This window comes from Sitophilus oryzae, unplaced genomic scaffold (assembly GCF_002938485.1).
Source record: "Sitophilus oryzae breed Bouriz unplaced genomic scaffold, Soryzae_2.0 scaffold_1297_pilon_pilon, whole genome shotgun sequence".
NCBI classification, from domain to species: Eukaryota; Metazoa; Arthropoda; class Insecta; order Coleoptera; family Curculionidae; genus Sitophilus; species Sitophilus oryzae.
Genome location: NW_022145945.1, coordinates 1,936,785 through 1,954,829, shown reverse-complemented (window position 1 = coordinate 1,954,829; position 18,045 = coordinate 1,936,785). Strand labels below are relative to the sequence as shown.

The window sequence follows — 18,045 nt, the reverse complement described above, 5'->3', positions numbered from 1 at the left end:
GGTTGCGGCACTAAAAGGGATGCAAATACAGAAAAATCCGGTGGCTCTCAACTCAACATTTTAAAAAAACATTTTTTTTTAAACTTAAATAACTCGGTTATTTTGGATTTATCTGAAAAGTAAGGAGAAAATATGTTTCTTTATCGAGATCTGCCAGCCCTGAAAATATTTGCACTTATTTAAGACTCACCCTGTATATAAGTTTGTTAACATTTAATATAGATGCTGAACTTGTATATTTTTAATTAGATCTTTCTATTTAGCTGAATGTCCTAATATGTATACTGTTTTTTAACTAAAATATGTTAAAATAATTAATCACATATGTATATACATACCTAATCGGATCTCTAGGAAACAGAAAGAAACTTTTATTGCAGTTTAGTCCTCTACTCGGGCAGTTTTTTGCTGCACAACTTCGCCCAGGCATTTTAAAAACACGTAAAAATTAACGATTTAAAAATGTTCAGAAAAACAAAATAAATTTATAACACAAGAAACGAAAATAAACTAGAAAAACCAAATATATAACACAATAAACAAAAATAAAACAACAACTATAAAATATAACTCAAGAAATAAACAAAATAAATTAATCCGTACGCTACTGACTCGAATCAGCCGAAAGTGTGCGCAGTCGATGAAAGAAACTACGACACTGGTTACTTTCTGTTGATGGAAACCCTAATGGCGGCGTGCGCGACGGTATGCGCGTAGCGTTCCCGCCAAAGAGAGTTAGCCTGCCGTGTGATTTATATGATTTATATGGTTTATACATTATTAGGTAGTTATTTTATTACAATTTAATTTCATGTTCCAATTCTATGTATTTTATTTTTCTGGTTTTGTTGTCAAATATTAAACGACAACGTTGCTGAACACGACGCATTGTGACCCAACATAGCGATAATAAACATCAGTTTAAACTAATTTATACAGCTTTAATCTAAATAAAATATCTGTTACAATAATTTCCTCTATAAAATAAAATAAAGAGATGCTCGGTATATTAAATTATACAACAAATTTAAACGTTTTTGCCAAAATTTTATTTAGCCGGGTTTATAGGCTTTACTGTCAATTTCGATGTGATTGATGACGCGCATCGGAAAATTTTTGCGGTTACCGTACTTAATTAAAAGACGATTTTATTTTGCGATATTCGCAATTCGTGTGAACATGAACCTGTCTTTACGCGGATGAAATTACGAGTAGTATCTGTATAAAACGAGAAATTTCACAAATATTTTGACATATCTGTTCTGTCAGCATGCTGGCGACCCAGCGGAGGCCTACAGGTGCCTGGACGAAGCCCAGGCGATGGACACCGCGGACAGGTACATTAATTCGAAGTGCGCGAAGTACATGTTGCGTGCCAACCTCATAAAAGAGGCGGAAGACATATGTTCGAAGTTCACGAGAGAGGGCGTATCGGCCATGGAGAATCTCAACGAGATGCAGTGCATGTGGTTTCAGACAGAGTGCGCGCTGGCCTACCAGAGGTTGGAGAAGTACGGGGAGGCGCTGAAGAAGTGTCACGAAATAGATAGGGTAAGTGGAGATTGTATAAAAAAATAAGGATTTTTTTACCGATATTTTTTTGTACATTTTTGATGTACAGGGTGGGCCAAATTGGACGCTTTTAAAGGGAAACACCCTTTTCTATAGGAGATAGACGAAAACTAATATAGTCTAGAGCTCAATTTTTATCAAAAACATGATGGTGCAAACCGCACATCCATATCTGTTACCGTTTCGGAGTTACGGGGAGTTTTCCAAAAATGTGCATGTTTAACAAATCGCTGTATATTTCTTGCTATGGAAAATTTTGTATTTTTATGAAAACATTTCTAAAGCATCTTTTTACGTAGAATTTAATGGTTTAAGTATAATTTTTTTAAAATTAATAATTTAAGAGTTATCAACATAAAAATTGATTTTTTATTCGATACACCCTCTATATTTTTAGTTAATTGAAAAGAATTTAAAATTACCTTTCCAAAAATATAGCACACTTGATATTTTGTTATAATCCCCTTCGAAATACAGAATTTTTAAAAGTTCGCCACTTTTGAACTAGTAGGCTTTGGACCCCTTATTAATGATATGCCCTTAATGGAATTCGAAAACATATTTTTCCAGCAAGACGACGCACCGCCTCTGAACGCTGAAGTTATCAGCAAATTTTTGCAGCCAATTTCAAGAATAATAGGATAGCTAACCAAAATCCCAGCAGTTGGCCGTCGAGGCGGCCTGACTTAGTGCCCATGGATCTAATCCTATGGACATATTTGCGGAAGAATAAAGGTGCCTTATTCTTCCGTATAATCTAGATAAGAATTAAAAATACTTAGCAGTTATGAGAGGGTATCTTTCACCACACTGAGTTAACGAATTCCGCGAGAAATGTTCAAAAACTGCCCCGTCTGTCCATAACAGAAGACGGTCGATATGTAGAACACCTGTAGCAAAATCTCATGTCTTGGTTTGCTATTTATTTTTATTGTTATTAGATATACTTTAAATGTGTTGATGTTGGTTAAATATATTTTAAATGGGCTTGTTCCACAATTTTTTTTTATTTTACCAATCGAAAGTACAACTAAAAAATAACAGATCTATCAAAAATTAGAATTTTATTCGTACGTTTAGTACCTCAAAAACTCGTACAAACATCTATTGCGCGAGAAAGGGGCGTGGCCAGCCGCTACGTCATAGCACCGGCTACGTCGGCTGGCGACCGCGCTCGATACAGGCTCGATACAATGCACAGGTCTGCTTTGCCCGATTACAGAAAGTGTTTTTATAGTATAACGTAGTGTAGTACCCTTGTTTATAATACAAGGGTAGTACTAAAGTCTTTCTTTTATTCAATATTAGTGTAAAAAAGACAAGGAAACGTTGTGTAGTGCCAGAATGCACAAATACGAATAAAAATTCCCCAGAAAAACTATTTATTTCTTTACCGTCCGACATAAAGTTAAGACGAGCATGGCAGCATGCAATGCGAAGACATGATTTTGTCCCTGGCAGAGGCACCATCAGATTTTGTTGTGAAGATCACTTTAATGTAAGTTAATACTTACAAGTAGTGTTTCCTATTTTTTTTAATATAGGTTGAAGAAGACAGAAAATTACATATATGTACTTAAAAACTATGAAATCGGGAAGAATAAAATTAAAATCAGGTGTTATTCCTTACATTTTTGAGTGCCAAAAAAACGATCTTCTGCTTCAAATACTGTAAAGCCTCGAGGATTGGCGAAAAAAAGAGAACAAGCAGCCATTATTAGGGAAATATTAAAAGACGCGAGGCAGGAGGCAAATGAAAACTTTCATTTCGGGGCCAATACAGTAGACAAGGATCTTAAAATGCATGATCAAGAGCAATCAAGAGGAGCGCGTTTTAAACCATCAAATTTATGCAGCCACATAAGAAATGCTACCGCGTGCTTGCACGTTCGGATGCGGCACAGTCATTACACTTTGCTTCTATTACACTTTTTCTACTAGTATTTATAATAATGCTTTAATTGTTTCTTACTTCTTAAACATTCAGATAATATCCATATATTTTTTTTTACTTTTTCTTGGGTAAAAAAACACAGTCATCACACTAATTTATACGGACTGGTGCTAGCAAGGCGACTTCAAGAATAAAGTGCCTGATAAAGCCCACTATGTTGGAGCGAAACGTCGCATAAAAAAAAATCTTTCGATTTATTAAAAAAATCTCATACCCCAGAAAAAGTAAAAAAATATATGGATATAATAATGCATTGTACATTATAATTTTTTGCATTAATTTTGTGCTCCGGTGTAATTTTTGCCACTACTTGTCATAGTGATTGCTGTTGTTTTAACTTCACATATTATCCAATGGCATTATTACCATAATTTTGTCTGCCGGATCTGTAAGAAAAAAGTACATAGCTTACGTATCAGTTTTTACCTTAAAGTAGAAATATTTTTCTATATATTTATTGTATTACGTCTTTTCGCGGACCAACCTCGAACTAGTCCTAGTCAATCACATATCTTAAAATCAATTCAGTATTTGTCAGCTGTATATGAAACCACTGATTTTTTCTGCTTCGTGAATTTTCGCGAGAATATTTATTAATAATTGATCAAAATTAATTTATTTTTGTTTTTTTAATTAAAATTTAAAAATTTCAAAAATAATTAAAATATTTTTCTACAAGCGTGTTAAAATGTTTTTCGCCACACTCCGATATATAATAATATTACTTTAAGGTACTAGCGCTTTAAAATTTACTTTAGTCATTAAAGGAAACAAAAAATATATATTTGAGGAAAGTCTCTTATTTACTTGTACAATTATTATGTATTAATTCAATATTGATTATATTCATATTCTAACTTAATTATATTATTAATATAAACAATAAACAATTGTTAATTCAATAATTAGCCGAAAAGCCTCAAAATGCTAATTAATTGTATTAATGTTACAAATAGAAGAAGATTGCATAGGTTAGTTAAGAAAATGCATAGGTTGCCTTCTTTCATATAGGGTAAATAACCCTTTGTTTTTTACCCTAGCGAGCCGCCACTGCTTTCCGATACAGATATAGGTATTTAAGCAATAGAAAATATCTTAGAAGGAAAATATAATAGAAATTAAAAGGTTTACTTAGGTACCTTTGTAACTTTATTTCCTTCATTTCTGAACTAATAAACTCCTTATTTTTATTAAAATAATCCATTATCATAAAAATGTCCACTTCTGGGAGATTGCCCGAATCAGCTTTATTGAACCTTTCTCCTACCGAATGCATCTTGTGATATTATTTATTGCATAAACCAACGAAATAGTCTAAATAACGATAAAATGACAAATCACATTAATTCAAATGAATTGTTTTCGTTACGAACTGATTGACGGCCGAAGTCGGGTGTAGTGGAACTACGTCACGAGGGGGCGGAGCCTCGTCTAGCCGTTACAAACTTTAAGCTCTCATATCTCGAAAACGGCGTTTTGAAATTTTAATGGTGCACTTATTATAATAAGTAGTATCCAAAAACGTTTAAAAAACATACAAATAGGATATGATGGAACAAGCCTATTGTTCTAAAATTCTGCATCTCTCATAGCAAATATTATTTTCGTTTTAATTGATGCTCACAGCTAGATTTTTTTTGCATTACAGCCGGTGCCGTTCAAAGCCTACTTATTTAAAGCGGGCGAATTTGTATATACTCTATATCTCTAAGAGGAATCGAGCAAAATATCAAGTGTGTTATATTTTTGGAAAGGTAATTTTAAATTCTTTTCAATAAATTAAAAATATACAGGTTGCCTCATATAAAAAATCAAATTTTCTGTTCATAATTCTTAAAATATTAATTTTAAAAAAATTATACTTAAACCATTAAATTCTACGTAAAAAGGTGCTTAGGAAATGTTTCATAAAAATACAAAATTTTCCATAGCAAAAAAGTTACAGCTCTTTGTTAAAAATGCCTATTTTTGAAAAATACCCCGTAACTCCCAAATGGTAACAGATATCGATATGCGGTTGCACCATCATGTTTTTGACAAAAATTGAGCTCCAGACACCGATATTAGTTTTTGTCTATCTCCTATAGAAAAGGGTGTTTCCTTTTAAAAGCGTCCAATTTGGCCCACCCTGTACAAAGGAAAAACCCTTTTCTATAGAAGATAGACGGTGGTGCAAACCGCACATCCATATTTGTTACCGTTTTGGAGTTACGGCGTGTTTTCCAAAAATGTGCATTTTTAACAAATCGCTGTAACTTTCTTGCTATGGAAAATTTTGTATTTTAATGAAAACATTTCTAAAGCACTTTTTTATGTAGAATTTAATGGTTTAAGTATAATTTTGGTAGAATTAATAATTTAAGAATTATCAACAGAAAATTTGATTTTTTATATGGAACACCCTGTATATTTTTAATTCATTGAAAATAATTTAAAATTATCTTTCAAAAATATAGCATTTTGCTTGATTTTACTCTTTAAAATATAGAGTTTTTAAAAATTTGCCCACTTTGAATAAGTAGGCTTTGAACGGCGCCGGCTGTAATGCAAAAAAATTCTAGCTGTGAGCAGCAATTAAAACGAAAATAATGTTTGCAATGAGAGATGCAGAATTTTATAACAATTTAAATTATATTTAACAACATCAACACATTTAAACTATATCTAATAACAATAAAAATAAATAGCAAACCAAGACATGAGATTTTGCTACAGGTCTTTGACATGTCGACCGTCTTCTGTTATTGACACACCATACTATTTTTGAACATTTCTCGCCGAATTCATTAATACTGTGGGGGTGAAAGAGACCCTCGTATAACCGCTAAGTACTTCTAATTCTTATCTAGATTACACTGACAATTTAAAAATAAGAACCTTTATTCTTCCGCAAAGATAAAAATCCATAGGCGCCAAGTCCGGCGGCCTCGACGGCCAATGGCTGGGATCTTGGTTAGCTATTCAATTATTCTCGAAATTGGCTGCAAAAATTTGCTGATAACTTCTATAGGCAATTGCCCTGTCTGTGGAAAATTAAAAGTAAAAGTTTATTCAAACAGACAGGAAAAAACTAAAGCTTATAAAATTTGCTACTATTGATTCTGTAAATAAAAAAAATAAACAATTTGCAAAGTGCTTTCGGATAGGAACTTAAAAAGCGCGAAAATCAAAGCGGTCAGGTGAATATTTTTTGTATTTTTCTGTGATATTAAGGGCCATCTAACTAACCATCTTTAAAAGTTCATTAAAACATGTGTCATCCATTCTGAGGTCGTTTTTAAGGTCATCTGTTGCACTTAATCTTCGCACTTCATATGAGATAATTGTATCACGTTGGAACAACCAATCTTTCACCCAAAAACACCTTTTTGTCTTTGGCTCTTGCAATAACAAAAGCACAAGAAGTGATTTTTTTTGTATTTAAAAACATTTTTTACTTCAAGATCATTCAATTAAAACTGACGATGATATATTTGTGTGTGTGGTGAAAGCACAGTTTTCCTTCAGTTCAAAAACTGACAGGACCAACACTGAAGATCGCATCGTTCGACGTAACTGCATTGCGTGTGGCCTAACAAAGTTTAGAACTTCAGTTCAGATCGTACAATCCTAGAACTGCCGGACAACAGTATGTGAATGGGCATCTTTATATTGAGTAAAAATGATTTTTAAATGGCCTAGTTTCGAATTTTATCGTTCTATCCTTTTTAATCTTTCTATAATTAGTGGTAATTTTTGAAAGTGTTTTTTTCTCAGAAATTTCAATTAAAACCAAAATTATCCTGTGTGGTTATCAAAAAATATAAGAAATCTATTGTTTTTCTGTAGCATTTTTCGGAAATAATCGAAGACCAGTTCGACTTCCACACGTACTGCATGCGCAAGATGACGCTGCGGTCGTACGTGGGTCTGCTGCGATTGGAGGACGTACTGAGGGGGCACCCCTTTTACTTCAAGGCGGCGAAATGCGCGATAGAGGTGTACCTGCATCTTTTCGACGCACCCCTCAAGGATGAGAGTGCGGAACAGGAATTAAATACAGGTAAGTGGTGTATTTTTATATTAAATGAGTACCTATACGATTTATCTAAAAAAATTGAAATTAAGAAAAGTTTTACAAAATTGAAATATAATTTCTATTTTGGCATTGATACTTTTTTTTGTATGTTATACCCTTGTATGTGAATTTTTAAAGTAGCTCAACCTAAGACGTTTATGGATGTAAAGCACCAGATGGCGGGGCGTATTTCACAGTCTTTTGCTAAGGAAAAATATTTTTTGTTACTCTGAATTGTGAAGCGACCAATAAAAACAGAGAAAATAAAAATCGACAATTTTCGGACTATGCCAATTGGTTACTAATCGACCAAATACTTTTTGTCTATTAGATATGCTATAAAAGCTGGTAATTATACAATTCGACCATCGTGAATACCCGACAAATTCCGCAAGGCCGACAAGGCCGATGTTTTCACTGATAAGAAAAAAAAATGTTTGTTTAGATAATTTTCGAGATACTTTTTCTTTCTGAATGCACATTTTAAAGTATTTTGTATTCTTTGTCCGCTTGATCTATTATTATACTGGTCGCTCGTATCGAAGTTCTGTTTCTTCTAGTTGTAAAAAATGTTTATATTTCTTTGTAGTTGTAGTGGTTGTAGTGTAAAATTAAATTAATTTTATTAAGTTTAATTATAATGTTTAGTGTAGAATACCAGAAATAGTTTGGTAGTGTTTTTATAGTTTATTTTTTAGTTAAGTAGTAGGTGAAGGGATAATTTGGTTATTTTTTCTTTTTGTTTGATTAATTAGTAAGTTTGATAATTTGTTCAGTGCAGAATACAAGAAGTAGTTGTGTAATGTTTTTATAAGAGATTATATTCGTTTATTTTGTAGATGAGTGGTAGGTGAAGGTATTTGGGTAATTTTTCTTTTTGTTTTTCTTCTAATTGTAGTAAATTGTGATAGATACACTATATCTTCCTTCAACTTCATTGAAAAATGCGTTATCATATAATTTTGGTTTTCTGATAGTAGAATATACGAAAAAAAATCTGATCAAATTTATTTTAAATTAAATTGATCGAGTCTTATTAATCAAATTAATCTAGTCAAATAATAATAATAGTTAGTTTCTAAATACTATACAGGGTGAGTTTCCTACGATGTTCTCTATGGGTATCTCGGAAACTACTGGAGATAGAGTCGGTTAAATGGGGAAAGAATTGCAGTTTTGTGGGGTCATAAATATGCACCTTTCGGATTTTTCGGAGAAGTTTATGGCTTACTAGATATTTCGAAAAAAACAAATTTTGGCTATTTTAAAACTTGTCTATAATTCCATTATAATCTATTTTAGACAAAAAGTTTTCAGATAAAAGTTCTAGATAATCACATACCTAATGAGTTTGTGTTTTCTGTTTTTTTTTCTAAAGCCTGTCATTTTTGACATATGACTCAAACATAATATATTTTTTAATGAAAACCATAGTTGGCCATGACTTTATAAAAATCGCAATTTTTAAGCTTTTCAGCGATATAGGTATATGTTTTTTTTTCGGAAAATTACAAGTCATAGCCAATTCTTTTCTTTCTTTGCTAATTTCCATACCAATAACACCATGCCAATTAGTTGGCATGGTATTTTTATTTTGTTATGATTTATAACTTATAAAGGTGTCATAATGAAAGTCATGTTGGAACCACGACCCTGTTGATTCGCGACTATCTAAATTTAACTTTTCTAACATGTCTTGAAAACCGTTAATAATAATAGACTATAATGGAATTAGGGACAATTTTTAAAATAGCTAATTTTTTTTTTCGAAATATCTAGTAATCCATGAACTTTTTCAAAAATCTGAAAGGCGCATCACAACCGACTCTCTATTTCCAGTAGTTTTCGAGAAACCCATAGAGAACGTCATAGAAAACACCCTGTGTATTGAAAATACTGAAGACCATATGTAACAGAATAAAAAATAAATCTTGCATTATCTAATTCAATTATTTTCCTGATACTTTTTTTTAATGAAAATGTACTTGAATTATTTCAGTTAGACATGTATCCTGCTTTTAGAAAGTTTTATAGTTTAACGGGCTTTGTGTGTGAGTTAAAATAATGATATTTTTAGTTTCTATAATTCTTCACACATACAAAGTTAAAGCAAACTTGATTTTAAAACTCTGGCCATATTTTATATTAATAAAGATTTAATTGGTGTAATAAAGATTTAGATGGTGTATTAAGTACAGTATATTTATTTTAATGTCAATAATATTATTGAAGCAAGTTTTTTGAACATTTAATCAAAAATGTAAAAAGTTTTATGTTTTCAAAAAAAAATATATCGTAAAATTCGTAAAGCACTCAATTTAGAATACAATAATCTAAGAATAAAATGATTCTTTTATAAACCTGCATTAAATCAAATTAAAATAGGTATGTAACTTTTTTTATTAATTAACAGCAATTAGCATTATCATAAATTATAAAAAATGTACCAACATATCGAAATAATAATTTCTTTGTTAATACGGTTTAGAATTCTTAAAATAACAGGCAAAAATAATCCACAATTTACAATAAAATAAAAGTTTCGTTTAAATTTCTTAATCAGCTGATCACTATTAAAGTTCGCAGAAACCCGGGGCTATATTATTACATTACTCGTGAGGAAAATAACAAAAATAATCGATATTTTTGACTCCGCCCCGAAAGGTTCACGATTTGTCCTCCAGCTGGCAGCACATTTTGTCTAGTCGGTTGAACAACTTTAAGAATATATAAACAAGGGTTATACTCTTTGTTTTGCGGTAATATATCTTTCAAAATAATATCAGTTAATAAATAAATATAGTACAGATAGATAAATATAGTGCTCTCGGCTATTTCTCGGAAATGATGAGCAAAGTAAGAAGATAAGTGTAAGCCATTGATATGTTTGCGACAGTTTCCATAGTGATTTACGTATCTACGTAAGTATATATACGATCTAGGGTTATTAATGGTGTTACTAACTCAAGGACTGTATATATTCTAAAGGACTGTTCGATCGCGTCAAATCGCCGCTGTCGTAGTCGCCGTGGAATGCTACGTCACGCGCTGACCAGCACTCCACAGTGCGGCGGATGGTTATTCTAGCGGGACAAAAACTCAAGAGCAATGTTTGGGACTTAAAATCTAAGAACGTAGCAAATGTTCTAATATATAGCAACTATATGGTTAAATTTATTTATTTATTAACAACTTAATTTATTAATAAATACAAGATAATAAAACTATGATATTATTCGTACATGACACACAAAAACCGTATTGTAAACTATTGCCAAATATATAAAATTATGATATCAGGTGAAATACTTGCAAAAAACTCTTTAGCAGTTATTTTTTAATTACTTTGTAATCTTGTGACACCCTCTATATTTTATATTAAAAAATTATATTTTATTTTAAAAATATTAATTAAGATAGATATTTTAATTTTAATTTTAACACTCGGTAATTGTAAATTCATATATAGTAAGTATCTAAGACAATTTTTTAAACTCAGTGCCTTTTGATGGAGTTGTTTTGTTTTTATACTATCCGATTGAAATTAAACTTTTTGGGCATTCACTTGTTAAGCTTGAACTCCCTGTGACTGTAACTACCTGTGTTGGTAACTATTGGTAACTCAAAAGATCTACATTATTTAATATATCGATATTTGAAAAAAAGTGAAAGTTTGATATCTGCAGAACAAAGGCACGAAGGATTTTAACAAATAATATACGTACAGTAGAAAAGTACATACCTTTGGCAATCTTCAACATAATTTGGCTTTGGAATAAAATTTATAAGCACTTGTAAATATTTTGTTTTCTTATGATCTCTGCCTTGCTGAGCAGAAAACGACCAAATTTGGATGATAAAAGTGTATCGAAATACAAAGAATATTCATGCATTTTTATATCAATTGGAATGTCTACTATTTATTCTTACTGTACACATTTTTTGGCTTATTTCTAACCAAACGCTTTTGTCCTGCTAAATTTATCTTCCAACGCACTGTGCGGTCGTCCGTCAACTGCAAAAATAACTGTCACTGTCTAAAATCTTTAGCGCCAACTTCAACTCGGTCATCAGATGACGTAAAAAAACTGACAGTGCAGGAAGATAGGAATCGAACTATCCTTATCTCTATAGTATCCTTGTTACTAACCCGACTTTTTGTTTTGTTTATTTGTATTTAGCCGTATTTGTCTTTATTACAATATAAATTCCTAATTTTTATATACATTTCAAAGGTTTTCTTAGAAATAATTAATTTACTAATAATTAAAATCGACCTAATTACACAAAATTCAATAAATAATCTTAGCAGTTATTCTTAATACGAACTTTCTCAAATTTTTATAATAAAAAAATACCCATTTAATACTTTTAGTTAAATTAATAATACAAAGTCAATATTTAATTTAAGGGTAACATTTTAACACACAACTGATCACAGACCAATTCTTAAAACATCTACAAATAAGTTCTCTAACAAATCACATCACTTTTCCTTGTTTTTTGAGTCTTTATTCTTCTTTTTCGTTGTTTTTATCACTATCTCTCTTCGTTCTTTCCTCTTCTTTATATGGATAAACCGCCTGTCTTCTTCTTTCGATCTGCTGAGGCGTCAGGAAGTAAAAATGGGCACCTTCGTCCCCAGGCAACTGATACTGTATAAACCTCTCATTATCCTCACTATTTAGTGAAGAAGGAGTAATCTCTATGGCTTTAATTATCTCAGGGTTCCTCTCAGACTGATTCTCAGGATAATATTGAGACTCTGGTCGAATCGGTTCACTGTCTGGGTTTATTGGGGGTCTAGGTTTGACGTAATTGACGTTTATGTCGCTCTGTAACGATACGGGTCTGTTGTAGACGTTATTTCGATATCTTGGTGGTGGTTCTGGTCGTCTAAAATTGTTTTTTGGTGGACTGCTAATTGTAGGGACGGGCGTTGTGGCACTAGGTAGCTTTCTGCCAAAAATTGTGAAAGATTGACGGGTCCTTTCGTCAAAGTAGCCTTCATCAGGTTCAGTATAGAAGCCTTGATGTAAAGGATTGGGAGTAGCATCGTACGAAAATTCTGCTACAGTTTTGGCAGGAGTTATCTCAACCTGAGGATTGTGGTTTGGATGAATATAACCTTGAAGCTTCTGGACTTCGTGATGATATTGCTGATTATAAACCTTCTTAGGCCTTTCAGTAGTGTACTGCTGTCTAACGTACTGTTGCTGATTATAAACCTGAGGCCTTTCAGTGCTGTAATACGTCGGTTCTTCCACGTTAAGTTGCTGAATTTGTTGATAATTTGGTTGCTGAGTAGGTACGATCTCTATGGCCGGTTGAATCTGTACGCTGTACTTAGGCATAGGCTTGAAACTGTCACTACTGCCATCTAGCGGCGGTGATGGTCTGAAGTTCTTGCTAGCCACTGGTCTGTAGTGTTGTGCCTCGAAACTGTATTGATAGACTGGTTTAGGAGTGTGTTTAATAGGCGCTCTTTGCGTGGTGTAATACTGATGAATCTGACTCTGTAACTTAGCTACATGGAAGCTGAAATTATTAGGTTGTTTTTGGCGAGGTTCGTTCTGTGGTACGTATCGGAATCTGGGTTTTTCGCTTTCGTAAGGCCTGCCGTTGACGTAGACGTACTGGGGTCTAACTGGCGGTTGGAGGTTTGATTTTAAGATGACAGGTGGCGCAGGCGTGGGGGGATTTGGCTCGTAGTACTGACTTGGAGGTTCGTAGTACTGTGGATTGGGTTTTACAATGGGTCGTTCGGTGGTTATGAGGTTGTTGTTGGGGTCTATTTCTTCGTAGAAGTAGTAGTTGGCTGGGGGTTTTGAGGTAGTCTTAGGGTATTGAGCGTGGATTCCTAAAATAATAAAACATTTCTTTATTTTTAAACGACTGATTATAAAGAATATTATCAGTTTCGTGTTCTGGTAAAACTAGTGCTAGTGCTAGTAGTTGACAATTTTTTTATTCCTAGATAATTATTGTTTATGGCCAAAAATTTATGTATGTAAAGTAATCGCAAAACCATTTCCAATCTGAATGTCAAATTAGGAAACAATACCATATGTATTATATCATTTTTTTAAAGAATTTTACGTTTTATTTTAAATTTAATAATTAATATTTTAGTAATTAATTTATTTATTAACAGTAGTCGCTATCACCACAGATTATACAGATTATAAACTTTGTTTTTTCTTTATTGTTTTTCGTGGTTCCAATTTTCGGAATCGGGCACTAGTTAGGTTACTAGTTTGCGCACATAGCACGCCCACTTATGGCCTTTAAAATTGTGCACAGCGCCTGACCGGCACAGTTATTAGAGAGATATCGGAAAACCGAATAGCATCATGCAGTATTTACGCGTACCTCAGTTACGATATGCGCCAGTCAATTTTTAACGCAACACCCGCTAATAACGTTACCGCCTGACGTAATTTGCGGATCAATTACACCAAGGGCTATTTCTAAATAACGTTTAAAAATTGCTTAAATGGGCATGTGCGGGTATTTGACAACCGGGCCGGCCGGCGAGATCTTTTATCTTAGGTTATGTTTGAATTGTTTTGAATTATTACTTTAGTTTTATTAGGTGATTTGATATTTAAGCTGGGATTAGTTTTAATTAAATAAATATGGCCCAAAATATGGATTCCACCTCTTCCAATATTAAAGAACCTATAAAGAGGCTTAGGTTTACAGCAGATGACGACTTAGCCCTTCTAAGAGAATTTGTTGCTTGTTGCCCTAAACCCACTGGCAGACGTTGAACAATAAAGCACTGGAAATAAGCACTTTAGCCCTTTAGTTTTAAAATACCTAGTAAACAAAACAATTTCAAAGTTTTAAATTCAAAGTTAGGTTAAATTTAAATAGCGGACGCGACGCGAACAAAATTCTTTCCGATCCGATAACTATAAATGAAGAGAGTTAATACGTTAATACCACCTCACGTAAAGGAAATAACACCTGGCCTTATTAACGTCCATGCACGCTATTCGGTTTAACGATATCTCTCTATTACGCTGTTTATTATTATTTTACGCGAGTTTATTTTTGCGCACAGGAAATTTTACTCGTTTGCACATCGTCTTAAAAAACAATTTTCGTACCACGAATTAGGGACAAGATTTTTATCTGTATATTTATAGGATACCTAATCTGTGCTAACACTCACAGTGTCTATATTTAAATTTAAGGCAGCAACTGCTCGGTACAAATCGAAATAAGCAGAAATAATTTTGAAAGTGGTATGATGTGCTTACCAATCAAACTTACCTCTCTGACTACAGTCAAGGGTAATAAACGACCTTTATTGTCACGTTCTTGTTCAAAATAGTTTATGAGGAAAGCTACAAACTCTTTGCTTTGACTCTTTAAATGCTTCGGCATATTTTCGACACATAATTTCAAGAAATGCAATACAAAAACTCGAATATTTAGTTCTTAAAAGAACTGTTTGTGCTTAAAGGTACAATTTTTAGAAAAATACTATAAAAATCGACAGAAAAACGAGAATTACTCTCAAAGATTCAACAACAAGACGATGTTATACAAAATAATGACTGACATTATGATATGTAATTGTCAAATAATAAACGACAACCTTGTTGATCGCGGCGCAATGTGACCAACATCCCGATAATAAAAATCGATTTAAACTAATTTTTGCAGCTTTAATCTAAATAAAATATCTGTTACAATCATTTGTTCTATGAAGTAAAATGAAGAGATGCACGGTATCTTAAATTATACAACAAATTTAAACATTTTTGCCAAAATTTCATTTAGTCATTTTATAGACTTTAGTGTCAAATGACGTGCATCGAAAAATGTTTATGGCCCAAAAAACATTTAGTTTCATTACACAAAATTTTCATTTTATTTGTCGAAATTACTAGGCAGACTATACACTAGTTTTACCAATAGAAAAACACTAATTTTTATTACTTACCAATCGAAAACTTCTCAGGCAAAACACCAGTGGTGCCCTTCGTCGAACTATGGTACTTCAAAGGAACTGGCGTACTACTAATAAAGTTATTTCGAAACTTCTGCCTATTCTCGTTGTACGCAGGTCTTTGCTGACTATTATACGCTTGTCTTTGATCATTACTGACATACTCGGGATTTATCTTAGGCTTTTGTCGAGGATTTTCGTTGTAGCTTATTTCCGGCTTGTCACTGACTTCATTCCTGTACAGATACACTTTGGGCGTGGCTTGTTCAGGCTTGACAGGTCTTAGAACCGTGACAGGCAGTTTCTTTTTAGTTGATGGCACATTTTTAGGTGGCAGATAAGTCCTATTAAGCCTGCCAACGTGTACTGGCAAAATAGTGATTATTTTTGGTTTTCCAGTGGTTGGTATTGTAGTCTTAATCAATTTTGTCGTGTGGTGTTGTATTCTAGGTGTGGTCTTCCTCGAAGGACCGACTCTGACAGTTACCTGCTTGACAACTGACACTTTTGTCGGGATGTATTTATGTGTTTTCGATGTGGTGATTTCGTTGCTCAAAGGTGGTTCTTGTGTGGTTTGTTTTGTAGTGTATGTCGGACGAGTGTATGGCGTTCTTTTTGTGGTGGTGGTCGTGGTTGTTCGTGGTTCTTCTTCGAGCGGGGCAAAGAATTTTGGTGGGGGAGGCAGTATGATGCCCGGTACCAAAGGGCCTGGTGGTACCTATAAATAATGTATTTTTGTGTTTTTTTGGAGATGGTACAATGATTAAAACATGCATTTTTTTGGCATTGCCCAGACATTTTGGAGTTAATTTTCTAATCTAATAGCTGACGAAAGGTTAGAACAAATGTTAGAAAGAAAGAATAAAAGAAATTTTATATACTAAAAAGTTTATTCATGCAATAATGTACAGTACTCATACCCCATAGGGGTGACTATATTAATTTATAAAATAAGATAAAAAAAATTATTAGTAGGTTTATATAGATATTTTACAACACTTAATATTAGTGTAAGAACAAACCTCAGAGAAATGAGTAGTGACGTTTTTGTTTATATCTTGCAAGCCACTGTTAAAGCTAAACAATACGTAAAGTCATTTATAAGTCAATTTGGGACTAGAATAGGCCACCTTTTTGCAAACTAAGCACTGGCGAACCATCTTAGATATTTAAAAATACTTTAAACAGTTTTTTTTGCAAGGAAAAACAGTAAAAATTACTTGCAAAACACAAAAATTCATAAACACCGTCCAGCAACACTGTTGATATAAATATAACTTGAATGAATCCATCATAACTTTTCTTATATGTAGTCAAAACATCGTAAAAAAAGTCTTCATGAAGCAACGTTGTCACAGTTACTTCTCTAATAAGTTTTAAGTTACTTTAATTAGAAAATTAAAAATAATTTCAAAGGTATGATCTATGTATTTTAACTAAAATGATATAACTATACGCATATTTAGTACGCAGTTGGTTTATTTTGGCATAATAAATTTGGCATCATCGATTTTTATTGAAAACGATGTTTGATCACTATAAAATGGAAACAGTTTTGTTTCCATTAAATGTTTATTACGCTGTACTGTTTGGGTCGCTCTCAGGAGTCGGGTAAAGCGGGTGTGTGGCCGAAGGAAATATATATTATATTTCAGAAATCTGCCTAAGGCTTAGCCCGATCCTGTCGTGTTAAGCCATACCCAAAATTCCAAACACACGTCCTTGGATTAAGGCTTGATTAAGATTTGCAGAGCTTTAGAATTTGCCATAAAATAGCGAGCAATTTGTTACAAAACCATATAAATTATATATCACTGTAATCACAAAACTTCAATCTATTTCGGTATTGTAACGGAAGTTTAAATTATGTCTTTATTTTCGAGAAAATTTAGTCCAAACATAAGGAATATTTTGTTGATGTTTGACCATCAAAATCTTAAAAATAAAGAAGTTGTCTAAAAATGTGTTACAATACGGATATACACACACCGGAAAAATCTAGGGATATCATTTTATTAAAGTTAAAAATAAATGTTTTGAATAAACAACCACATATTTGTAGGCCGATTCTTTCTACTTCGATTGAAACGAAGTAGTCACACTAGTTATTTCTAAATTTGGGATATTTGCAGAAGTGTTTGTGCATTTTTTGTCAAATGTATAAAAAGCACCTAGCATCAATTATTCGAATTTAACCTGTACTGGCTATGTTTTTATGATAATTGGCCAGAATTCATTCAAATAACTCTGTTTAGTATTAAACGACATTATGGAGCGTAGACATCTTAACAGAGACGAGGCTAACGGCCATGGGTATGCTCGAAGTTGGAATGCGCCAAATCGACGTAGCTAGATCATTAAATACAACGCAAAGTCTAATATCGCGATTAAGTGCACGCTACCGTGAAAGTGGTGATGTTGCTGAAAGGCACACAGGGCGACATCGCATTACTACCCCTCAGCAAGATTATTTTTTACAATTAAATGCTCGACGCCGAC

General features: G+C 32.9%; 1 protein-coding gene across 1 annotated transcript in view; it reads left to right on the top strand.

Moving 5' to 3' along the window:
* Positions 1 to 18,045, top strand: part of LOC115874534 (N-alpha-acetyltransferase 15, NatA auxiliary subunit) — a 180,258-nt gene that overhangs the window by 6,587 nt on the left and 155,626 nt on the right. The window contains exons 9-10 of the mRNA XM_030889705.1: positions 1,270 to 1,551; positions 7,355 to 7,568. Coding sequence (XP_030745565.1) covers positions 1,270 to 1,551; positions 7,355 to 7,568 — 496 coding nt within the window. The remainder of the gene's footprint in view (positions 1 to 1,269; positions 1,552 to 7,354; positions 7,569 to 18,045) is intronic.